We start from the raw sequence: 25,696 nt of genomic DNA on the forward strand, positions 1-25,696 counted from the left end.
GGAGTAGAGAAGCAGAGGGCTGGCATGGGCGATGAGTGGGGGGGCGCGAGTGGCCTAAGGGCCAATGCCAAAAATATACTCAGGGCTGCCCCTACTTGTAGGCTCAGCTGCTGTCCCGGGAGTGTGGGCAGCACCTGGTGGAGGCAGAGGACCTGTTGCAGAAGCATGGACTGCTGGAGGGGGACATCTCGGCCCAGAGTGAGCGGGTGGAGGCGCTCAATGCTGCTGCCCTGCGTTTCTCCCAGCTTCAGGGTGAGTCCGAGGTTGGGGATTGGGGTGGAGACTTTCAGGGCTGGTGCTAATAGAAGCAGAATGTCTCCTGAGAGACAGAATGAAGGAGTGAGCTCTCCATCTTTGGAGGCATCCAAGCACCAACTAGGATCACACTCCATCAGGGATATCACATGGGAAATTAGTGCCTTGAGTGAGAGGTTGGACCACATGACTTCTTCCTGCTTTGAGATTCTGCAGTAATAGTTCATGTTTCTTGAGCACTTGTTATGTGCTAAGCCTTTCACAGCCGATCTCAGTGAATACCATAAAAAGACTGGGTAAGGTAATTATTTTCAAGGCCTGTTTAGCATCAAGTGATAGAAACTCAATTTAATTCACTTAAGGAGGAAAGGGGAATGTACTGGCTGATGTAACTAAATGTGCAGGAAAGGATGAGTTTTGCTTCAGGTATGGCTGGATCCAGGGATAGTTCAGTGATGCTTTTAAGACTCCATCTGTTTCTGACTCCAGTCTTTCTGTTTGTGTCACTATTGGGCTGTCCCTCCCCTTGTGGTGTAAATCTGGGATCATCCAGCAGCTTCGCAGACCCAGCAAGAGACAGCCCCCTTTCTCTCAATATTCTGGCAAAAGGTCCAAGGAAAGTTTTCATTAACCCACTGTGGGTCCCGTTCCCATCACTCAGCCAAGCATTATGGCCCCAGGCTATCCAGTGATCTAACTGGCCACATCTATGTGACATGCCCTCCCAGAGCCAAGAGTGGGGTCAGCTCCCTCCAAAGACATGAACTGAGAAGGAGGGGGGTGGGGCGCCATTAGCAGAAGCAGGGACATGGATGCTGATAGGCAAAACCCAGACTGGCTCTAAAACCGTTCTCATTTTACTGATGATAACGCCCTCCAGCCAAAGACCACCAGGAACCCTGCTGTAGTCAAACCAAGCTGGGTTTTTTGGTTCTTTGCACACACCAGGGGAACCATGGGGCATCTTAGTAAGAGGATGTTAAGACGGGCTTGTTGTAGGATGTGGGCTTGTGTTAGGTGATTTGGGATGATTTAACATAGTGTGTTTTGCTGCAGATTGGATGCTGTCAGGAAGTGGGGGTAATTAGATGATTGCGCATCTTAATCATTTTTATCCAGGTAGTGGGAGGAAAAGGATTGGCAGGAGCGGTTCACCTTGGCCAGGTGAGGGGGCGGGCAGGGGGGTGACTGCTTTTGTGGTTTGCACAGTGACTTTGTTTTGGGTGCTCTCAGACGTGATTGTGGAACGGTCTTTTCTTCGTCCCGCTCCATCCCTATTGCAGAGTGGTCTTGTCTGACATTGTGTGCTGTACCACTGTGTATGAGCGCTGACAGCATCAGGGCTGCTTTTTTCTTTCTCACTGATGAGGAAACTGAGGCCCAGAGCCTCAGAGCTGATCAAAGAGAGGGCTTGCAGGCTGGTCCGTCTCACTCCTTTATCTGGAGCCACGGCCCTTGGGAATCCCGGAGCATTGTTAGGAAAGGGAGACGCTGTCCAGCTTGCAGGATGGTCGGGGGTTTCTCACCCTCATGGACTGGGTCATGTCCTAAGAGCTGATGTTGAGGTCTCCTTCCAAGCCCCAGTGCGGACATCCCCATCCTAGCTCAGCCCATCACCAACCTCATGACCCCACGAGACACTGTTGGGACCCTCTCCTTCATCTTCACTCTTCATCCTCATTCTTACGGATGTTTGTCAAGGAAGCTCCCTCGGTCTTTTCCTTGTGAGGTCTCGGTGCCTGGTGACAATGCGCCAGCAGCACCGTGGAAACAGCAAAGAGGCTAGTGTGGGGTGTGTGTTGTCATGGTGACGGGAGGTAGCGCTGTCTGATAAGTGGTCCAGAGTGTGACGTCCTGCTTGACTACTTCTTAGCTGATCCTGGGCAAGTAGCTTCCCTCCCTGGGTGTGAGTTTCTTCATCTGCAAGACGGGGCTAAGGAGGATACTGGCCTCATAGAATGGTTGTGAGAATTAAATGACCGTGCGTCAGAGTAAGGGCCAGATACATGGATGCTGCTGGTGTTTATTATTCAGTTGGATGCCTCCGTATTTGGGTCCATTTCAGTGAATGTCCACAAATGCAGAAATCCCAGGCCATCTAGGGCAGTGTCTCTCATACTGGTTTGTTTGTTTTGTTTTTTTGCGGTACGCCGGCCTCTCACTGTTGTGGCCTCTCCCGTTGCCGAGCTCAGCGGCCATGGCTCACGGGCCCAGCCGCTCCGCGGCATGTGGGATCCTCCCGGACCGGGGCACAAACCCGTGTCCCCTGCATCGGCAGGCGGACTCTCAACCACTGCACCACCAGGGAAGCCCCTCTCATACTGTTTTGACCCAGTAAGAAATACATTTACCTCATGACCCAGAGTTCACAGGCACACGTGCAGACACACACACACGCAGACACACAGAGACACCAAGCCTTTATAAAACAATGCTCCTCCCCTTACCTCTGATATTTTCTATTCATTCTATTCCATTTCATTAAAGAAATGCTGGCTGCAACCCATTAAGTTAATCTCACAGTTCTCAGTCACAAACCAGAGGTCCAGGAGGAAGGTGAAATATTTGAAGACAAAAAAGGAGTTTAGATCATCACTGGGTTAATAGATAAGGTGACAGAGGATGAGAGAGGGAACCCAGAAGCATAGCTTAAGAGTAGAGAAGTTTCATCGGGTCCATTTCTGAAGAAGTTTCATCGGGTCCATTTCTGAAGGGAAAACACTGTATACTGACACTGAAATATATACATTCTAGGATTCTCTGAATCTCTGTTTCCATTCATCATTCAATCAATAAGTCACCGTTTTCACTAGGTGACTGCTCTGGGCTCCACCCCGTGCTGGGCAGTGGTGGGGACATGGTGTGCTGGAGACAGTCCCTGGCCCTGTCCTTACGGGGCTCCCAATCCAGTAGGGGAGACAGACTGTCAGTGACGGCCCAGAGGGTTCAGAGCTGGGTGAAGGAGTCACAGGCAGAGTGGTCCGGGCTGGGATGGGAAGCAGAGAAGCCTGGGAGAGCCAGAGAAGGCGCCTGCTCCAGATTCGGGGTGTCAGGGAAAGCTGCCTGGAGGAGGGGAGGTGTAACTTGGCATCTGATGAAGTCGGGCCAAGGACTAGGCAGGTAGCCTTGTACCACCCTCTCTTGGACGCCCCCTGGCCCGTGCCCAACCCGGGATCTGCCCCTTTTCCTGGTCCAGGTTACCAGCCCTGCGATCCGCAGGTCATCTGCAACCGCGTGAACCACGTGCACGGCTGTCTGGCGGAGCTGCAGGAGCAGGCGGCTGGGCGGCGCGCGGAACTGGAGGCCTCGCGCAGCCTGTGGGCGCTGCTGCAGGAGCTGGAGGAGGCCGAGAGCTGGGCCCGCGACAAGGAGCGCCTCCTAGAGGCGGCGGGCGGCGGCGGCGCGGCGGGAGCGGCGGACGGCGCCCACGACCTGTACAGCACCGCGCGCCTCCTGGCTCAGCACAAGATCCTGCAGGGCGAGGTGGGCGGGCGGCGGGTGCTGCTGCAGCAGGCCCTGCGGCGCGGCGAGGAGCTGGCCGCGGCCGGTGGTACCGTGGGCCCGGGCGCCGAGACGGTGCACCAGGCGGGCCTGGCGGAGCGCGCGGCGAGCGCGCGGCGGCGCTGGCAGCGGCTGGAAGAGGCGGCGGCGCGGCGCGAGCGGCGGCTGCAGGAGGCGCGGGCGCTGCACCAGTTCGGTGCTGACCTCGACGGGCTCCTGGACTGGCTCCGCGACGCCTACCGCCTAGCAGCCGCGGGCGACTTCGGCCACGACGAAGCATCCAGCCGCCGCCTGGCCCGCCAGCACCGCGCGCTCACCGGGGAGGTGGAGGCGCATCGCGGGCCCGTGGGCGGCCTGCGGCGTCAGCTGGCGACACTGGGGGGCGCCAGCGGCGCCGGGCCACTGGTGGTGGCACTGCAGGTGCGCGTGGTGGAGGCCGAGCAGCTGTTCTCCGAGGTGACCGAGGTGGCTGCTCTGCGGCGCCAGTGGCTGCGGGATGCCCTCGCTGTCTACCGCATGTTCGGCGAGGTGCACGCGTGCGAGCTGTGGATCGGTGAGAAGGAACAGTGGCTGCTCGCCATGCGTGTGCCCGATTCACTCGACGACGTCGAGGTGGTGCAGCACCGGTGAGCGCGCACTGGTGGGATTCCCCGGTCCCCTTTCTCACGCACACAGTCTCACCTTCCTTGGTTCAACAGTTCCCGTGTCCACTCACCAGGAACCGGGGGTTCCAGTAAAATGGGAATGATATTAGCCCCAACCTCACAGGCTACTGGAGAACAATAAATGACTTAGTATGTGCAAACTACTTAGCAAATGCCTGGGTCCAGGGAGCATTCCATGAGTGGCTGCTATTATTACTATGAGGCTTACAGTCACCTGGCACGAAATTAACCTGAGCTCCTCCAGGGGTGTCCCAGCCTGACCCCTCTCCCTGTGACTCCTACTGCCCTTGCATAGATGTTACCTCCCTAGCTATAAAATTGTTCTGACCCTTGTCACTTTCTCTTCCCTCACCCCACTTCACATTTCTTCACAGCAGTTACCACCATGTGACACATTAGATACTGATTTGTCTGTTGGCAGATTTAGAAATGGGTTGTTAAAATAGTGGATGAACCCTCTGCACCTCTCTCTCTGAGCATGTTCATCCATCCACTCATTCAGTGGGTACTTATTGAGCTCCTGCCCTGTTCCAGGTCTTGGGCTGAGCATTCCTGGAAACACAGGCCTGGTCCCTGCTGTTACTGTGCCCACAGTTACCCAAGCCACAGCCTTGGGCATTGTTTTAAACAAGGGAGGACCATGGCCAGCTTAAAACAGATTTCCCTGGCTGCCATGTGGAGGGTAGGTTGGAGGGTGTGAGAGTGGTGGCTGGGAGCCCAGAGAGGCAGCTGGGGTGAGGATTCAGGTAGGAGAGGACAGGACTGGACCAGGGCTGGAGCCCAAGTAGACAGGCCATGGGGGCAGACAGGCTTGGGGGGAGTGTCCAAAACAGAGCCCAGGGAATGGGGCCGGGGGCTGTCCCTGAGATGGAGACCCAGAGGAAGAACAAATTGGGGGAGATGCTGAAGCTAGTTTGAGTACAGTGAGGACCCTGGGGGAGATGCACAGCAGGCTTTAATGTTGGAAACAGGTTCAAAAGGAATGAGGTTGAAGCTGGAGACAGATGTGTGAGTGACGGGTTCAGGGGCAAGGACTGTGGGAGTGGGTGAGATGGGCCAGGCAGGATGTGAGGGAAAGCTCAGAGGGCCCAGGACAGAGCCCTGAGGAATCTAACATGTAAGTGGCAGGTAGAAGAAGAGAAGCCAGCAAAGGAGCCTAAGGAGGTGAGGTTGGAGAGTTAAGAGAAGAAGCAGGGGAAGGCATCTTCCCAAAATCCAGTGAACAGGCCCCCAGGGCCCAGGCCTCTCTGAGCACGTCCATCCTTCTCCCGCAGATTTGAGAGTCTGGACCAGGAGATGAGCAGTCTCATGGGCCGTGTCCTGGATGTGAACCGCACAGTTCAGGAACTGGTGGAAGGAGGCCACCCCAGCTCAGAGGAGGTGCGCTGCTGCCAGGACCACCTCAACAGCAGGTAGGTGAGGCCTGGGGCTGGAAGTTCCTCTAGGTATCCCACACCAGTTCTTCCCATCATTCTTTTCCTCATTCACCAACTGTAGAAGTCAAGAACGTGCACTTTCAAATCCCCGAGATGGTAAGGGCCACATAGTAAATTAGCAAAATCTTGAAAACAATTAAAATACCCAGTGCTAGTGGTGATGTGGTAAAATGAGGACACAATACATTTTAATGGGGTATTAACTTACTTGTTCAGGAATGATTTATTGAGTATCCACTGTCTGCTAGGAAATTTTCCAAGTACTTTTGTTTTATCTCCCCATATCCCAATTTCTATGGTAAAGTTTCCAGAATTCAGAACTCTTAAAGAATAGCAACAAATTAAATCTTTCCCGCTAGAACACTGCCAGTAGTTCTTGCAAAGTAGGGTTTATGGATAAAGACAGAGATCCAGAGAGGTGAAATCCTTATTCAAGCTTACTCAGTCTAGTAAGTAGGAGTCAAACCCAGTTCTGCCTGAATCCAGAACTGGGGCTCTTGATCATATTTATATATTCAGTCTTCCCAGCAATTCTGTGGGGTGTAAATTACCCACGTGAGAGAGGAGGAAATGGGGGCTCAGAGAGGTGAAGGTGGCCTGAGGTCACATGGCAAGTTATGGGGATCAAGCCTGGATTTGTCTGACTCCAAAGATTGTGCCCTTCACTGCTGTGCTGGAAGATCCCAATATCCAGTGATTTCCAAGTCTCTGTAGACTCAACAATCCCAGGGCACCAGGGCCTAAAAAGATAATGACAGCAATAGTGATTTACGGCGTTTAGTGAGATGATGTGCTAAGTGCTTTAGCCACATGAACTCATTAAAAACACCCAATGAAGTGGACATAATTATCCCCATTCTCCAAATAAGGAAACAGGATCAGAGATGGAAACGATTTGCCCAAGTTCACATGGCAAATCTGGCCAGAGCAGAACTTGAACTTAAGTCCTTCTGATTTCAGAGTCCTAATTTCTGCCCTTATGCTGTGTCCATTCTAGAGGTGACAGAGAGTTCACAAATAGACTAATACATGAACAAGATATTTAGAGAGTTTTAAGGATTTATGCAGGACATAGAGTGACCTGGTAGGGCATAACTGGAGCTTGGGGGTGATTTTAGATCTTGTGGTCAGCCATAACATTTTGAGCTGGCCCCTCGAAGGAGATGAGAAGGCAGCCAAGGAAGGTCCCCCCATCAGGTGGGTCCTCCAGGTAAGGGACCCGGGGGGCTCCGGGTGGACCTGGGGGAAGCCCTTTTTCTTCAGCTTCCCTGAGAAGGGAGGGCAGCCTGCTTTGGGGCCACTTCCCTGGGGGCTGGCTGAGGAAAGGATTTCAGGATGGTGAGGGCAGAGGTTTAAAAAAAGGGGTGGGGGGAACAAGAAGGATCCATCCACAGGAAGAGTACATATGGGGGAGGGGAGGGAGGGTACAGAGCATTCCAGGCAGGAAGCACAGCCAAGGCAAAGGCCCTGATATGGTCTTTGGGACCATATCAAGTCCCCATATCAATAGTGGGGACTATTATCCCCACTCAGTAATAGTAGCTAATAGGTACTGTTTTAAGCACTTCACAAACCATAACTCATTTGACTCTCACAACACCCCTATGAGGTAGGTACTGTGCTATGTCCATTTTACTGGCGGGGAAACTGAGGCACAGAGAAGGTTACTAACTGAAGGGTACATAGCTCAGATTTGACTTTGAGCCTGACAAAGCCAGGCAGTCTGGCTCGGATTCTGTGCTTATAAACTGGACCATACACTGCCTATGAAAGGAAACTGAGGCCCAGAGAAATATCATCTCTTGCCTGAAGGCACAGGGCAATGCGTAATTTTCCCCATTTATTTATTTTGGAATAAAACAGGTTTGCCTTAGCACCTGGCTTATAGTACATGCTCAGTAACTATTCATTGCATCCAACGTATTATCTGATGTCATAAGCCAGCAGTTCCCACACTCTTTGGTTTCAGAACACTTTGCACTCTTAAAAACTATTAAGGACCCCAAAGAGCTTGTTTTAGTGGGTTATAGCTATCAATATTTACTATATTAGAAATTAATACTGAGTAATTTAAAAATATTACGTCGTTAAAAATAATAATAAACTTAGTCTGTTAACATAGCTAACATGTTTTAATGAAAAAAAAAACCTTTCAAAACAAAAAAAATGTAGCGAGAAGGATGGCGTTGTTCTGCGTTTTTGCACATCTGTTCAATGTCTGGCTTAAGAGAAGGCAGCTGAGTTCTCAGGTCTGCTTCTGCACTCAGTCTCTGTCCTGCAGCCTCTGGAAAACTCCACTGTACATTCGGGACAGAACGAAAGTGAAAAGGCAAATAGCATCTTAGAGTTTTGATGAAGATAGTTTTGCCCTTGCTTAGATTACATTTTGAGAACCGCTGATCTAAGCAAATGTACCTGGCAGAGTCCATTTTACACAGACAGAAACTGGGGCTCGGTGAGATAAGGTGACATTCTAAGGTCACACAGTGGCTGGGTTCTACCTAGGGTCGATGGGCCCTCCACACCCAAGAGGGGTCTCCGTCCTCCTTAAGCCGCCCTGCTTCCCCTGGGCAGGTGGAACCGCATCGTGGAGCTGGCGGAACAACGCAAAGAGGAGGTGAACGCCGTGCTGCTGGTGGAGAACCACCTGCTGGAGGTGGCGGAGGTGCGCGCCCAGGTGCGCGAGAAGCGGAGGGCTGTGGAGAGCGCGCCCCGCGCGGGCGGCGCCTTGCAGTGGCGCCTCAGCGGCCTGGAGGCTGCTCTGCAAGCGCTAGAGCCGCGCCAGGCGGCCCTCCAGGAGGAGGCGGCCCTGCTGGCTGTGCGCTTCCCGGCTCAGGCTGCGCGGCTGCATCAGGGTGCCGAGGAACTGGGCGCCGAGTGGGGCGCGTTGGCTAGCGCAGCTCAGGCCTGTGGCGAGGCGGTGGCGGCGGCCGGGCGCCTACAGCGCTTCCTGCATGATCTGGACGCTTTTCTGGACTGGCTGGTGCGCGCCCAGGAGATGGCGGGCGGCGGCGAGGGGCCCCTGCCCGGCAGCCTGGAAGAGGCGGACGCGCTGCTGGCGCGCCACGCCGCCCTCAAGGAGGAAGTGGACCAGCGCGAGGAGGACTACGCGCGCATCGTGGCGGCCAGCGAGGCACTGCTGGCGGGCGACGGCACCGAGCTGGGTCCGGGCCTGGCACTCGACGAGTGGCTGCCGCACCTCGAACTTGGTTGGCACAAGCTGCTTGGCTTGTGGGAGGCGCGCAGGGAGGCGCTGGTCCAGGCGCACGTCTACCAGCTCTTTCTGCGCGACCTACGCCAGGCGCGGGCGGTGCTGCGCAACCAGGTGCCCGCTTCCGGGTTGACGAGGGCGGGGGTCTGAGGCCGCGGGGGATTTCGGGGACAAGGAAATGTATGGAGGAGTGTGTTTGCGGGGACCACTGGCTTCGTGGCTTATTTGCTGTCAGCGGCGGTGTGTGTGTGGGGGGGGGGGCAGGTATCTGGTACGGATGGCTGGGTTTGTGGAGCATCCGGTGTGAACATGCGTGGGTGGGTGTGTAACAGAATTTGAGGATTATGATGTGTGGGGTGGCGTCTTATTTTAGGTGATTAACAGTTTGTGGACTATTCTGAGTAAGTAATGCATTTGGGTGTTCATTGGAGTGGCTTCTTGGGTTTGTGGATTGTCTGGAAGGAAATAAGAGTATGAGGTTGATTGGTGATGGTCAATGGGGTTTAAAGAAGATCTTGGGGTGGATAACAGAGGATGAAGACTATGGTAGAGGGAATTCAGGCTGAGAGATTATTGGGGTCAGTAAATGATGGTGGATTAAGTGGTTTTGGGGGCCTAAATTAGCAGATTATCTTCTTATTGCGAATGGCAATTTGCAGATTCTCTGGAGAGGGTAACTGCTTTATGGCTTGAGGAATCAAGTGCTGTGGTTATCTGGGAACAGCTAATCCATTTGGGGGAACTTTCCGGGATGGGAACCAAATTTGAGGATTTGGACAAGATGGAACACCCAGTTTTCAGATTGTCCAAGAGTAGGTACCAGCTTTTAGGGATCATTTTATTTATTTATTTGGCTGCATCGGGTCTTAGTTGCGGCCCGCGGCATGCGGGACTTTTCGTTGTGGCGTGGGCTTCTCTCTAGTTGTGGCGCGCGGGTTCCAGAGCGCGTGGGCTCTGTAGTTTGCGGCACACGGTCTCTCTAGTTGAGGCGCGCGAGCTCAGCAGTTGTGGCACGCGGGCTTAGTTGCCCCATGGCATGTGGGATCCCAGTTCCTTGAGCAGGGATCGAACCTGTGTCCCCTGCATTGTAAGGTGGATTCTTTACCACTGGGCCACCAGGGAAGTCCCTAGGGGTCATTTTAGAAAGCATGACTACCTGTGCTGGTTATCTAGAGAAAGCTGACCCAGTTAGAGGATTACCTGGAGAAACAGACAGGGGGCCCCTGGAATCATGAGGTTACTAGACATTGGAGCTGAGGTGGCCTTGAGAGACCCTTTCTGATCCACCCATTTTACCAGTTAGAAAACTAACCCCAGAGAGGGAAAGAACTTCCTTGAAGTCACACAGGACCCAGGTCAGTCTTCATCAATTAACCAAATATTTACTGAGTGCCTCCTCTGTGCCAGGCACTGTTCTGCGGCTGAGCACAGAGGAAACAAAACACAAAATCCCACCCTCGTGTGGCTGGCATTCTAGTGTGTGTGTATATATGTGGGGGAGGAGATGATGAACAAGTAATAGCATATATAATATCATGTCAGGTATATGCTATGAAAAATAATAAAGCAAGATAAAGGGATATGGCTGGGGGAGGAGGATGCTATTTTAAACAGATGGTCAGAGACCTGAAGAAAGTGAAAGAGCCAGCCATGGGGCTATCTGGAGGGACCAGCATGGGAAAAGGATCTGAAGTGGGACCATGCCTGGCGTGTTCAATGCTAGAACAGTGAGCAGGGGAGAGGAAAGTGGTGGCAAGGCAGGCTGGCAGCCTCTCCCTGGTCCTGGAATGAAGCAGGGCTAAACGGAGCATTACCCCTCCCCCACTCCAGGAGATGGCACTGTCGGGTCTGGACCTGCCGGGCACCGTGGAGTCGGTGGAGGAGGCACTGAAACGGCACCGGGATTTTCTTACCACGATGGAGCTGAACCAGCAGAAGATGCAGGTGGCCGTGCAGGCTGCTGAGAGCCTGCTGAGACAGGGCAACGCCTACAGGGAGCAGGCCCAGGAGGCCGTGACTCGGCTGCTGGAGAAGTAGGTCCCTCAGACCCCAGGGGCACAGGGGGTGGGATCTCAGCACAGGGGAGGGGCAAGGAGGCCAGAATTCCCTTTCTTTCCATCACATTTCTGCTCTTCTGTCTCTCTCTCTTTTTTTTTTCTTGGCCGTGCCAATCGGCTTGCGGGATCTTAGTTCCCCAACCAGAGATCGAACCCATGCCCCCTGCAATGGAAGCATGGAGTCCTAACCACTGGACCTCCAGGGAATTCCCTCTCTGTGTCTTTGATTTCTATTTAATTCCATATTGCTTTAGATTCGATTTAAACTGATGATCTGTGAAAAGGTAACTTGTGGTCGATAACCCAAAAGCTGCAAAAATGAAAAGTTTCTCTCCCAAGCCTGCCCTCAGCCTGGGATAGCCGGACTGGTTGTTAAAATGTTAACATCTACTGTGTGCCAGGTACTATTCTAAGCCCTGAACAAAACAGCAACCCCGCCCTGCCGCAAAAAAATACAAAACAAACCCCAGCCCTCAAGCAGAGTCCTTTAGAGGATTCCCTTCAGCCCCACTTCTTTCTGTCCGTCATTGTTGCTGTTTCTGCCCGTCCTGGTGACCCCAGCTTTCTCCTCTCTGGCATGAGCGAGGCAGGAAGAGAGCCCAACGCTGCTCCATCTTCTGTCTCCTGATGGAAATCATACCCGGTCCCTCCACCACCGTCCACAGCCCCGAGGCCCCAGCCCCTTGGCTTTTCAGTCTCTGGTGTCTTTTTTCCCTAAATTAATTTGGGACAAGGTTGGAGTTTCCTAAAGGAAAACTTTTATGGAGATTCTCATCCTGAGGATGCAAATTCATGATCCAGCATCCTCCGCTCCAGGCCTGGCCCCTTCCTCTTTTACCCAGCATTTCTTGAGTGTCTGCTGTCTGCCGGGCTCTGCAGAATGGGGAGGAGGAGCCTGGAGGGCTGTTCTTCTGAGTCATGCTTTCATTCCTTTGCAGTCATTAATGGCTCCTTTCATTCTATTGTTTATTCATTTATTCTTTTAAAAAATTTATTTGGCTGTGCCAGGGGTCGTAGTTGCAGCACGTGGGAGCTTCGTTGCCGCATGCGGGATCTTTAGTTGCAGCATGCGGGGTCTAGTTCCCTGACCAAGGATCGAACCCGGGCCCCCCTGCATTGGGAGCACAGAGTCTTAGCCACTGGACCACCAGGGAAGTCCCTATTCATTTATTCTTCAGCCAGTTAAACAAGTACTGAGTCCACGCTGTGTTCCAGGCCCTGTGTGGGGCAATGCTGGGCATGCAGCGGTGACCAGGACAGAACACGATTCCTGCCCTCATAGAGCTCTCATGCTGTCTGACAAGGATGGCCCAGAATGGTCAGGGCCAGGATGGGAGAGATGCAGGGGGCCATGGGAGCCCTGGGGTCAAACAGGACCAGGTCCTAGTTCCAGTTCTGCCTCTCAACCTGTAGATTCAGAGCAAGTCACTTCTCTCTCCACGAGCCTCACCTCGCCTGGAACCTGGCCCAGCCCTGCGTGCAGGGCGCTCTTGCATCTTGTCTGCATTTGGCACATGAGGCTCAGAGAGGGGAACAGACTTGCCAGAGGTCACAGCTCTTTTCTCACCCTCCCAGAAACAAGGGATTTTCCTCATCCCTAGGACTGATGCTTGACAAGTTGGCTGCTGAAGGCCTGGAGGGATTGAGTCTGGTTCAATTTCAGAGGCATTTCCTATTTCCTGGTTCCTGAGCTGAGTCTTGGCAGGACGGAGTACATATTTTGCTTGTCTCTGGCCCTTCCATCCAGCTCTGCCCTTGGTTCTCTCCGTAACTCTCTCCCACACACTCCATCTCTTTGCCTCCATCTCCCTGTACAACTAGGTATCTCTGTTTCCTTGTCTGTCTCTCCTTGTTTTTTCTACCTATACCTGCATCTCTCTGTCTTTTTTTCTGCCTCTCTGTCTCTCTTGCTTTCTTTCATTCATAAAATATGTGTTGAGTACCTACTGTGTGCCAGCTCCTTTTTCTAGGCATTGGGGATACAGGTGTGAGCAAAACAGACAAAAAATTCCTGCCCTCATGGAATGACATCCTGGGGGGGAGACAGACAAGAGAAATATGTAACATATACAGTGTGTTAGATAGTGTTAAGTGCAAAGGAGAAAGTTAAAGAAGGAAAGAAAGCCAGAAAGTGTTGGGGAGTGATCAGCGGGGGTCTCGCTAAGAACGTGACATTTGAGTACACTTTGGGGAGAAGACCGTTCCAGGAAGAGGAAACAGCCAGTGCCAAGGCCCTGAGCTGGGAGTTGCTTGTTCAAGGCACAGCAAAGAGGGACCCCCTCAGCCGCCTCCACCAGGCCTCTTGGGCGCTTTGCCCTGCACTGTGGGCAGGAGGCCAGACTTTCTGGGGCTGTGGTGCTTGCTGGCTCCAGGGTGGTCGGGCCTGGGTCCAGCCCAGCCAGTTCACTTAGGCCAAGGGCCCGCCCCTCCTTGCCTCCGTGTGGCTCCAGCTGCATCTATCCATGCCCTGCTCTCATCCCTCTCTCCAACTCTGTTGCAGCCTTCTGTCTGTCTGGCTGTGTCTTTTACTGGGGGCATCTGGCCACTTCTCTTCCTGTCCCTTTTTGGGCTGTCCCTCCCCTGACCCTCTCTGTCACTTTCCTTCCCTCTGCTTTCTGTCTACTGCTCTCCTCTCTGTCTCTCTATCTCTCTCTCTGTCTCTGGCACTACCCTTGCTTCATTTCTTCCCTCGTGTTTTCCTATTTTCTCTATCTCTGGGTCTCTTTCTTTTTCTGTCTCTCGTCCAAGTCTCTGTCAATCATTCCCTCTTGAAGTCTTTGTTTCTCTTTATCTCTGGTCTTGTGCCTGTATGTGTTCCTGTTTATCTCTCTAAGCCTTTGCATACCCCCCACCCCCGTCAATCTATCTCTCCCTCCTGATCTCTCTTTCTCCCTAGGTGTCTCTCATACTCTAAGTTTTTCTCCCTCTCGGTATCTCTTACTCTGTAGGTCTGTTATCTCTCTCTATGGGATTGTGTCTCTCTAAGGGTATTTCTTTCTTTTCAGATATCTGTCTGTCTCTGTCCCTCTCTCTCCCATTCTCTCCCCCCACCCCGCCGCCTTCCTCTCCCTCCCTCCTCTCTCTTCCTCCCCCAGCTCTGTCCCTGGCTCTGCCCCCACTGATGTTTCTTTGCCTTTACTCCCATCCCTGCCTTGCTCTCTCCTCTTCCTCGCTTGTACATATGCCCCAGGTTCCTAGCCCTGCCAAGCCTGACGCCCTCACAGCCCTACTGCCAGCGCCCCCAGACACAGGCTTCCCCCAATTCCTATCTCCCCACCCCCAGGAGCCAAGAAAACCAACTACGGGCCCAGCAATGGATGCAGAAGCTACACGACCAACTTGGGCTGCAGCACTTCCTCCGAGACTGCCACGAGGTAGGAACTCCAGCTGTGCTGGGGCACAGGGACTTCCTTCCTAGGCAGGGAAGTGCTCCAGCACCGAGGCGCAGTGGGGGAGGGGGCGCCCCGTCTAAGTGGGTCGCGGAGCGAAGTTCACCTCGCGCCGCCAGGAGGCGTGCGGATCCTGGCCTCAGTGCGCATGCTCCTCAAGTCTCCTCCACCCACGCGCTGGGGAAGGAGGGAGGGGCCTTGGGTGCCCCTGGCAACGGCGCGCGTCCGCGTCCACAGGTCCCGCGGGGACGCGCGCTGATCTCGCCTTTCCCCGCCGGAGGTTCGTGAGAAGCTCTCTGATGGGGAGAGAGGGACGGGAGACAGGAGAGGGGTCGCGGGGGAGCCGTGGGTGGACCAGAAGCCCAGAGCGCAGCTTCGGTCAGAGACAGTCCCCGACCAAGCCTTCGCCCCTTTAACAGTGTCCAGGTATCAAGCTCTGCCCCTTTAGAGATGAACTACACAACCGTTAGGATCAACCCAAATCAGAGGTGGTCCAGGTCCCCTTCTCCATTAGAGACAGCCCAGGAGATATGCTGCCTTTCTCTCCTTACCCTGCATTCCATAGAAACTATCCTGGGCCCTGACCACATAAGAGATGGCCCCATGAGAGACGGCCCAGTAAACATTTTCCTAAACCCAAACAGAGATGGTCCTGGTCTCATCTATCTACCTGACTCAGGATAATTAGTACCCCCTCCGCGATGATACAGTACTTAAGTTTCCCCCAACCAAAGATGGTTCAGGAACCAGGTCCGAATCTCCCCAATTAGAGATGATTTGATTCCCCCCATGGTGAACCCCCATGTTCTCCCCACACATGAAATGGATAAGGGCTTCCATATACCCCCTCCCAACTCAAGTCCATTAGAGATGGGTCTGGGACTCGAGCCCACTAGAGATGAGTTCAAGAACCCCCTGTCCCCCTTCTTCCCACTGGAGATTATTCTGGACTGAAGTCTTATAAGAGATATTTCCGGCTCCCTCCCATATTTTTTACCCCTGTATAGCTGAGGTAGCCAGGAATCTGAGCCCTTTCCCATCCCACCTCACCCCCTCACATAGTTGACGTAGCCCAGGCCCCAGCCTACCACCTCTCCCCCCCCGCCGTTTGATTTGGCCCAGGAGCCCCTTCCCCCTCTCGTTAGATTCTTCTGGACCAAGCAACAATCATCTGAGATGGCGCAGGAACACCCCCCTCCCCAAGCTTTAGGGAGGGTGATGATTTCTCCTCTACGCGCATCTGGGGCCCGGCAGAGAGGCGGGCACGTAGGCAGGTAGGGGGCGCGCGCGGGCGGGCACGCTGCCGCTGCGCGGTGGCGGGGGAGGGGGCGCGCGTCCGCCGGAGACTCAGCCGTCACCACCGCTGCCGCCGCCGTCGCGGTAGAGGGGCGAGAGCCCGCCCGCCCGCTGCAGGGACCGCCCGCCAACGCCTCCGCCACTTCAGGTCTCGGGGGCGCCCAGGGGAGGGGGCTGACGCGCACCCCCGCCGAGGCGGGCGGGGGAGGGGGCTTGGGCGCGTGCTCGCCCGCCTGCCGCGGGAGGGAGGGGCGCCGGCGGCGAGGGGGCGGGTCGGTAAGGCGCAGGGACCCCAGCCCTGGGGAGGGGCCCAGATGCCGGGAGCTGTCCGCGGTGCTGCTGCGGGCCAGACTGAGGGCCCAGGTCCCAAGGGAGAGTAGCGGAAAGGGAGGACTTCTAAGGCTACTCCTGGGGTAGTGTGGATTTGCCCTGGGGGCTAAGGGGGTCCCAACCTCTCTAGGGGCCTCTCCTCTGGGTAATGGGGCCTCTGAGATTTGCCCTGGGGTTGGGGGACTCTCAGCCTTTGGAGAGATTCTTCCCTGGTTCTTGCAGAATCTGTTAGCCTTAGATGATGGGGGCGAATCACTTTTGCGTGGGTCTGCCGTGGGCGATGAGGGTCTTGGACTTGCTCTGGGTTTGGAGGGCTCTGACATTTGGGAGCTTTTTTCCTGGGTTGTTGGGGACTCTGGCTTTGCCCTCAGTGATGGGGGTCAATCACTTTTGGGGGGCTTTACCTTGATGACAGAGTACCTCTCCTTCAGGGGCTTTGCCTTCCCTATGCGCTGTGGCTGCCATTGGCAAACTCTTCCCTGCTTGTCGGGAATCTGATAGCATTGGGGGATTCAGCATTTGACTTGGCTCGTGTGTGTGTCTGTGTATGTATGAGGGAGTATGACGCTGTCCTGGACCCCTGGGGAGCACATGCTCAGGGGACATGGAGTGGGGTTTGGCCGACTGGGAATTTGTCCTTGGCTATGACTGTAAGCCAGAGTCCGTGGTTTTTTGTTGTTTTTTTTTCCAAGAGGGAGGAGGAGGATCTTGTGACTGAGGGGGGAGGAGAAAGGGGAGGAGCAAACTGCCCAGGTGCCAGGTTTGGTCATGAGTGGGGAGGTTCCTGCTTGAGGGACAAGTCTCATTGGGAGGGAGGGGTGGCTCAGAAAGCAGCCCTGTGACTGGGCCTGCTGAGGGTAGTGAGAGGGGCCCACTCCTGTTGCTTGCATTTGGGATGACTGGTTTTGTTGGTGAGTGGGGGGCACTAGAAATAGCTTTAGTTTGGGAGGGGGGGTTGGCTGCGGAGGTTCTATCTGGTCCATGCTGGAGAGCCTGATGCTAGATTTGTAGCATCTCATTTGGGGTAGACTCATTTGGGGAGCCAGAAGGTAGCCCTGATGCTTGCATTTGGGGGGTTGGCTTTGGCTGGGGGCCACAGTGCATCATAGTTTTGGTGAACTGTGGTCTTGGGCTGGATCCTCAAGGCTGGATTTGGGGAGTTCTGTGGGCTCATTAAGGAGGCTGGATCTGGGTTGCAGGGGATGGGTCTACCCCACATTGGAGGGATGGTTTGGAGGGAACTAGACTTGGCCCTAGTTGGGAGGTTTCTTAGGGGTTCATCTGGCTATATTGGGGGTCTGGGACTAGATATGGGGGCTTCACCTGATACCTTTGGGAATGGGTTGGAGATCTTGAATTGGTCCTTATTGGAGGTGGCTGAGACTGAATTGAAGGGTCTAAGTATTGCTGGGGGTGAGGGGTGCAAGACTGAATTGGAAGTGAGCTAAATTAGGTTGGAGGGCTCGTTTTGGAGGGCTGATTTGGCTATGGGTGGGAAGACTGGCCTAGGAACCCTACCTTGGGACTTAGGGCTTATGAGGAGCTGAGAAGAGCTGCCCTGAGGACAGAGGGCTAAGAGATGATGCATTCTGGGGACCCTTTCATCCATCCCCTACTCCCTAGGAAAGGGCTTAAGCTGCACCCCCCTGCCATAAAGGCCTCACTTGCACAGCTTTTTCCATCCCACCCTTCTCTCCTTCCCCAGTCCTAGAAGCCTAGGCCCTGAACCTGGGACATTGTGGAGGGTATGGGGGGGGCGGGGCTATGGCAGGTTGTGGGGAATTGGCTGAGCCCCTCCCCCATCCTGCACAGCTGGATGGCTGGATCCATGAGAAGATGCTGATGGCGCGAGACAGCACGCGGGAAGACGGCCACAAGCTGCATAAGAGATGGCTCCGGCATCAGGCGTTCATGGCAGAGCTGGCTCAGAATAAGGAGTGGCTGGAGAAGATTGAGAGGGTGAGTATGCAGAAGGACCCGCTGCCCATGCCAGGTGCCAGGGGCCTCCAGGGAACCCATGTCTCACCTCCTTCACCCTCCTCTGCCAGCCCGCTCTTCTCATACCCCTGAACTGGTTCAGATAACTCCCACATCTGCTCCTAGTTCTGTGGCCTTGAGTAATTCACGTAACCTCTTTGAGCCTCAGTTTGCCTGTCTGTAAAATGGCCAACATCTCTTCTGAATGGTTGTTAAATATTTCACCCCTTCTTATAATCTCCCCCACCAGGCTTCCCTCCACACCATTTGAAGCATTTAAAATAGAAAGTCAGGTAGTCAGGTTGGGGCAGCCCTGGGAAGCTGGGGTTAAAGTGAACATTGGGTTCCTACAACTGTGGGTTCTCATTCTGTCTATGCTGTTGCCAGCTCTGGGGCCTTGGGGGAATTGTGTTAACTTCTTTGAGCCTCAGTTTTATTGAAGTATAGTTGATTTACAACGTGGTGTTAGTTTCTGGTGTACAGCAAAGTGATTCAGTTGTATATATGTGTATACATATATACGTACATATACATGTATCCATATTATTTTTCATATGGTTTATTACAAGATTTTGAATATAGTTCGTTGTGCTATACAATTGGACCTTGTTGTTTATGCTCTGCTTTAAAATCAGGAAATAAGAAATGTAGGCTCTTGAGTACATAAAGTGCTTAACACAAGGCCAGGCACCTAGGAGCTGTAATTGCTATGGTATTGTTCTTTTTAATACGTAATATGATATATGTGGCTCTAGGCCAACATATATTGGAGCTTGACTTCAGCTTGGAGGGACCCAGGCAGATTTTTGCTCTAAGCATCAACCTCCAAAACTGCCCCTAGACCTGCTGCCCTGGATCCCCCCACTCTTTTCACTCAAACAGAGGCACCCAGGTGGGTCTTAAACCCTTAAATGGCCACCGATGCCCCATAATGGTGGCACGTGGCAAAGCCACTCTCCTTGACTTGGAGTTTAATGGAGGTTTGTTCTCTCTGTCTCTTTCTTCCATCTCTGTCTCTCGCTCCCCTTCTCTGTCTTATGGTCCTCTTCCCATGTTTCTAACTTTGTGCACGGCTCTGTATCCATCACTCTATGGCTATCTGTCTCTCTCTGTCTCCTTCTCATGCCTCTGTGTTGTCTGTCTCCCTCCCCACACCTCTGTCTATCTGTCTGTCTCTCCTCATCTCTCTTTCCATGCTTGGTGCTTTCTCTCCAACCACCCGTCATGTCTCTGTCTCTCTGTGTGTCTCCAACTCCTTGATTCTGTCTCTCTCTCCACGTCTCTCCCTATGTTCTGCTGCCCCCATATTTCTCTGTCCCTCCCCACCATCCACTCCCTCCCCCTCATTTCCTGCCTCCCATCGTCTGGGGCAGGAGGGCCAGCAACTGATGCAGGAGAAACCAGAGCTGGCAGCCTCGGTGCGGAAGAAGCTGGGTGAGATCCGGCAGTGCTGGGCGGAGCTGGAGAGCACCACCCAGGCCAAGGCGAGGCAGCTCTTTGAGGCCAGCAAAGCCGACCAGCTGGTGCAGAGCTTCGCTGAGCTGGACAAGAAGCTCCTTCACATGGAAAGCCAGCTGCAAGATGTGGACCCTGGTGGGGACCTGGCCACTGTCAACAGCCAGCTCAAGAAGCTGCAGGTACGGCCTGGGTGACACAGACGGGGGCTTTCTAAACACAGTGGGGCCAGAGTCAGGGTCAGATCCCAGTTGAGGTATTTCAGACAGAGGGGATTTAAGATAGGGATTTATTTCAAATGTGTTAGAAGAGCTGGAAACAGAAGGGGAATACTGAGGCAGTCCAGCTAGTAGCCACTGTTGGAAGCACCCACCACCCCTAGGGAAGGGGGTACAAAGGAGGAGGAAAGATTTAGAGCCAAAAAGCAGTAGGTAGATAACAAGCACACTGAGGGTTTTCCAGGACCCTGACACCTGTTTCCTGGATGGAGAAACCAAGGCCCAGAGGTAGGGGGCTGGCTTTGCATAGAATAGTAACAGCATTCATGGGACTTCCCTGGTGGTCCGATAGTTAAGACTCCACGCTCCCAGTGCAGGGGGCACAGGTTCGATCCCTGGTGGGGGAACTAAGATCCCCATGCCACTCGGGCAGCCAAAATAAATAAATGAATAAAATAACGGCATTCATGGAGTGCTTCCCCCACCAGCCTCTGTGCCGAGCTCTCACTGACCCCTCCCAGCAACGCTAAGAGATTGGTACTGTTATTATCCCCCATTTGACCAACGGGGAAACCGAGGCACGGAAGGTAGAGCGCCTGGCCCAAGGACAGACAGCTAGCCAGTGTCTCCATTACAAAACAGCGGCTCTTAGAGAACAGACACCGTGTCTGCTTTATCTCTGCTCCTAGCCTGGCAGCCTGTGGTGCTTGGTATCTTACTGTTTGATGCGCTGACTGGAGGTGCGAATGTAGGAGTTGCGTCTCACCTCCCAAGGTGTGACAACTCCTGCCTTTACATCCCAGGAACAATGTCTGAGGCTCTGGGAGGTGAACTAACGGCCCAGGGTAGCCAATGGCAGAGCTTGGATTCAAATCCAGGTCCCTCAACTCTTCATCACTCCTGCATAGTTATGCTTCTAAAGTGCTCAACACAGTGTCTGGCCAAAAAAAAAAAAAAGTCGACTGATAATAAAAGCACATGACACTAATTAGTATTTATTCAGTTATCTATGCAGCAAATCTTTATTGAGCACCTATGTCAACACGCTAGGCACTTTTCTGGAATACAGCAGTAAGCAAAACTGACAAAAACTCTTGGCCCCCGTGGGGCTCACATTCTGGTGAGGAAGACGGGCAAAGAAGCAAAGAGCAACAGATCTGAATAGGATGTCAGGGACGTCATTGCTTTCTGTACCCCAGCGGTGCTCAACTGCCTTGTCTCCAGGATCCCTTTACCTCTTACAAATCACTGAGATCCCAAAGAGCTTGTTTGCGTGTTTAATATTTACTATATTAAAAATGAAAACTGGACATATTTAAACGATTGATTTTGTTTAAAAACAACAACAATAAATCAATCACCTATGAACCCCAAAGCATTCTTTTATGAAGAATAACTATATTTTCCAAAACAACAAAAAAAAATGTAGACAGAAGATTGGCATCGTTTTCAACGTTGCAGCTCCCTTTCATGCCCGGCTTAAAGGAGCACTGGAGGGAATTCCCTGACAGTCCAGTGGTTAGCACAGGTTTGATCCCTGGTCGGGGAACTAAGATCCTGCATGCCACCCGGTGTGGCCAAAAAAAAAAGAGCACTGGCTTCTCACCTCTGCTTCTGCATTCAGTGTCTCTTGCAATAGCACTGGTCATGCGGTCCCTGCAAAACCCTGCTGTGCACCTGGAAGAGAATGAGAGGGATAAAGGCAAATTAACAGCTTAGTATTTTTTTAAACAATGTTGTAACCTTGCAGACCCCTTGAAAAGATCTTGGGAATCCGCAGGAGTACCCGGACCACACTTTGAGAACCGCTGATCTGTGTTCTGTGCCAGCCACTGATAACCTGTCCCTCCTCCCCAGCAGCCCTACGAGGGAAGTGCTGTGGTTTATCCTCACTGGACATGTGAGGAAACCACAGCACAGAAAGAGTCCTGGCTCTCCCAAAGTCACACAGCCACCAAGTGGCCATTCAGGACCACGTTTAGTTCCCATCCACCCTCCTCCCTCGATACTCCCAGACCATAGTGGGGAACATGACCCTCTCACTGGCCTCTGAAAAATCCATCACTGCCTGAGGTCCATAGCTGTGCAGGCAGTGGTCACGCAGGGATGACTCGGCCCCACGTCTGCTCTGAGGGATCACCTGGAATATCGGCAGAAACAAGTGGTGGCCTGGATGGTCAGACAGAGGAGGGAGCAAGGAGTAGTAGCAGCTAGGGGCCAAGTGATGAAAGCCCTAAGGGGTGGCAGACAGACCTGGGTTCAAATCCCAGCCAGGGCGCAAGTGTAGTCCCTCTCTGAACCTCTGTCATCCCATCTTAAGTAGGACTGCCTCAGCGCGGGCATCCCAGGGCCAGGTGAAGGTGTGCACTGGGATGTGGTGAGTTCCCAGCAAATGGGGATCTGTGACTGTCAGGATCCCAACAGGAAACAGAAGGCATGCTCCACTGAGGACGATTTGAAGAGGGCCTATCGAGAGTCTTGACAAAGGTGTGAGCAGGGAATGGGGAAGCCTTGGGGCCAATAGGAGGGAGCTTTACTTCCGGGCAGGGGTGAGGGGGGTGGGGGAGGACAGGGCGTGCAGAGTCACCTGGAAGGAGCGGGGACCCTTAGGCAAGAATGGCCGCTGCTGCAGGGAGGAGCCGGGAAATGATAGGTCCCCTCCGCTACGTTCACAGGACTTACTTCATGGGTGCAGCCCCACGGGACCCCACACTCGGTTTTATGCTCTGCTCTCCTGTTTTGAAATTCTTTTGGCCGTGCCGCGGAGCATGCAGGATCTTAGTTCCCCGACCAGGGATAGAACCCGTGCCCCCTGCAGTGGAAGCGTGGATTCTTAACCACAGGACTGCCAGGGAAATCCCTGTCCTGTTCTGAAATTCTGAACATTTGAATCAAGGGACCTGCATTTGCATTTTGCACTGGGCCCTGCAAATTATGTAGCCAATCCTGAGCCCAGCCAACCTGGAAGCCAGAAGACAGGGGAGCCAGTTGCTATGGTCCATACAGGTCAGCCCACCCCACTCCGCCCCCGGCGACCCCGGGGCACAGAGCAGGATGGAGAAGCTTAGACTGTGGGTCAGGAGGGGCAAATGGAGACCTCCAGCACAGCAGCAACTATTACTACGATTATTCATTGTCTTACGATGATGACTAACTCTTCCTCAGTAGTTTATTGCAGTGAATAAAAGCACAGACTCAGGACTCAGCAGGTGTGGGTTTGAATCAGAGCTCTGCCACTTACTAGGTGTGCGATGTTGGGCACGTGGCTTTGCCTCTGGTCTGAGCCTCAGGCGCCTCCTCTGTGCAAAGGGAAGGACCCTAATGCTAAGCCATTTGGTGACAGCGGGATTCTGGGTGGCAGTACATGCCAAGGTCAAGGCCATGGATGCTGGAGCCTGGCTGCCTGGGGTCAAGCCCAGCTCTGTGACTTACCAACTGGCTAACTTGGAATTATTTCTCTTTTTGTGCGTCAGTTTCTTCTTCAGTCAAATGAACATAATAACAGTAGTGATTTCATACGAACATTGTAAAGATTACAAGACGTACTGCATGATGTAGTTTCAGAATTGCTGACCCAGCAAATCTAACTAAGAGACAATTCTTGCCTACAGGTTTTAAATTTTTAATTGCCTTCCACCAGAGGGCACATCGTCACTATACTGTGTTCAAAAGTTGGGTTATTTCTCTGCCTTCCGTAGATTCTGTTATTTATGTGAAATAGTTGTTTCATTTGTTTCTGATTATATTCCAGTTTGGCACTTCCCCCCATCCATGGAGCTTTTAAAAAATGTATTTGGCGGGGCGGGGGGAGGTGCCATATGAGACGTTGATATAGTGCCGAAAGTTACAACTGCCAGTTTATAGTTCACCTGTGTGACAGATTGCTCGCCTGAGTCCTGATGCCATTTAATGCTCTCGCCCCAGCAGCAAATGAGAGCTCCTGTTTCTACCCATGCTTGCCAACACTTGGTGTTGGCAGACTTTTTAGATTTTTTTTCCCAGTCTGGTGAATAGGCAGCATATCTCACTGCGGTCTTTGCATTTGCATTTTGAGGGGAACTGGTGACCTTGAGCATCCTTGTCTCCCTTTTTGGCCATTTAGGTTTCAGAGGGAAGGTTTGGGGCCTCCTGCCCTAGACAAGTGCAGAGCCGGCTCTTCCCTCCACATGGAGGGGGTTAGGCCCACCAAGCCCTGGGGACCAGGAGGTGAGGTCCCCGTTGTTTAAGGGAGAGACTGAGGCCCAGGGCAGATGAGAGCCTGCGGGGGGTGGGGCGGGGGGTCACGCAGCGATGGGTAGGCCCAGCACAGGACTCCTGGCCCCTTTCCCCAGCAGAGGGAGCCCGAGGTGGGGAGTGACTCAGTGGGCCAAGGCCCCCATATGGAGTCCAGCTGGGCCTCAGGAGCTGCCACTGGGGAGGGGAGCGGCCTCCCAAGGCCCTGCTGTCCCCTGGGGCCTGCCTGAGATCCCAGACACTGTGCATATGCAGGAGGGAGGGGGTCGGTCCAGCCGGGCACATCTCCTCGCTGCTCTACCCCTCAGGGCACCAGGGCCAGGCTGGGCTGGGGGAAGTGCTGGCTCCGGGTCTGAGGGGGTGTGGCTGTGAGAGTGATCTCTTCCCCCTCTGCCTCACTCTGGGCCTGTCTCCCAGTCTCCCCCAGTTCCTCTGTGTCTCTCTTTCTCTTAGTTTTTTTCTCTCTCTTTCTCACCTGTCTGTCTGTCTCTCTGTCTCTTTACCTCTCTCTGTCTTACTCTCTCACTCTCTTCTCTCCGTCTCTTTTCATTTCAGTTCTCCATCTCTGCCCCTCTCCCTTGATCTCTCCTCATCCCTGTGTCCTCCTCGTGTCCTTCCCCTTGTCCCCCACCCCAGCTGCTGCAGCAGCCTTCCTGGAACCCCGCCTCCCAGGTCTAGGCCATGTGACCCAGAGTCCTCCTTCAGGGCCTCCTCCAATTGTCCTTGCCGGCCGAGGGGCCAGATGGTAGAGTCCCAAACCCCTGCTTTCCCAGTCCCAGGGGTCTGACCAGCTGGCCTGGCTCAGCCGTGGGCTCTTGCCTGGGGAGGGAGGTGGGGGGCTGGTCTCCTGCCATCTAAGGGGGACCAGTCAGGGGAAGATGCACGTGGAGTCTTTGCAGCTGCTGAGCTGAGTCCATAAAGACTGCCTCCCACCCTAAGCCAGGCTCTTTCCTCTGGCCGAGAAAACACTCTCTTTGCCCCACATTTCTTCATCTAGCTCATCATGGCCCAGAGTCAAGAGCTACACTGTCCAGGGTTTGAACCCTCGTTCTCCTACTGTGTGACTGAGGACAAGTGACCCCACCTTCCTGAGCCGCATCATCCCCAATTACAGAGAAGCAGAGTGACTGAGGGCCACTAGGGTTTCGTGGTCACTTGGTCCTGGGTTCAAATTCTGGTTCTGGCAGTTTTTACTCTGGACCAGGCATTGATCGTCTCTGAGCCTCAGCCTCCCCAGCTGGAATATGGGAAGACAGCAGGTGGATCCGAGAAGGAATCAGGTTGATGTGGGGGTCAGGGCTTGTGTGTCACCATGTGGCAGAGCGCCTGAAGCTCTTTTGGAAGTAGGCTCTTCTGTCTTTTGTTTGTTTGTTTTGTTTTTTACCTTTAATCTCTTTTTTTATCTTTTTTTTTTTTTTTTTTTGGCTGTGCTGCACGGCTTGTGGGATGTTAGTTCCCCGACCGGGGATTGAACCCAGGGCCTCAGCAGTGAGAGCATGGAGTTCTAACACTGGACCACCAGGGAATTCCCAAAATACACACTCTTAAAGAGTACAATTCAGTGATTTTTAGTGTATTTACAAAGTCAAGTGACTCTCACCACTATCTAATTCCAGAACATTTGCATCACCCCAAAGAGAAACCCCGCACCCATTAGTTCCCTCTACTAGTCT

General features: G+C 53.4%; 1 protein-coding gene across 1 annotated transcript in view; it reads left to right on the forward strand.

Annotated features, from left to right (window-relative positions):
- SPTBN4 (spectrin beta, non-erythrocytic 4) overlaps positions 1–25,696 on the forward strand; it is a 72,775-nt gene that overhangs the window by 23,969 nt on the left and 23,110 nt on the right. The window contains exons 13-20 of the mRNA XM_029210638.1: positions 102–252; positions 3,452–4,382; positions 5,696–5,833; positions 8,432–9,182; positions 10,899–11,101; positions 14,409–14,499; positions 17,953–18,099; positions 19,491–19,754. Of these exons, the coding sequence (XP_029066471.1) occupies positions 102–252; positions 3,452–4,382; positions 5,696–5,833; positions 8,432–9,182; positions 10,899–11,101; positions 14,409–14,499; positions 17,953–18,099; positions 19,491–19,754 (2,676 nt within the window). The remainder of the gene's footprint in view (positions 1–101; positions 253–3,451; positions 4,383–5,695; positions 5,834–8,431; positions 9,183–10,898; positions 11,102–14,408; positions 14,500–17,952; positions 18,100–19,490; positions 19,755–25,696) is intronic.

The sequence above is a fragment of the Monodon monoceros genome, unplaced genomic scaffold (assembly GCF_005190385.1).
Source record: "Monodon monoceros isolate NGI ecotype Baffin Bay Population unplaced genomic scaffold, NGI_Narwhal_1 Super_Scaffold_10, whole genome shotgun sequence".
NCBI lineage: Eukaryota > Metazoa > Chordata > Mammalia > Artiodactyla > Monodontidae > Monodon > Monodon monoceros.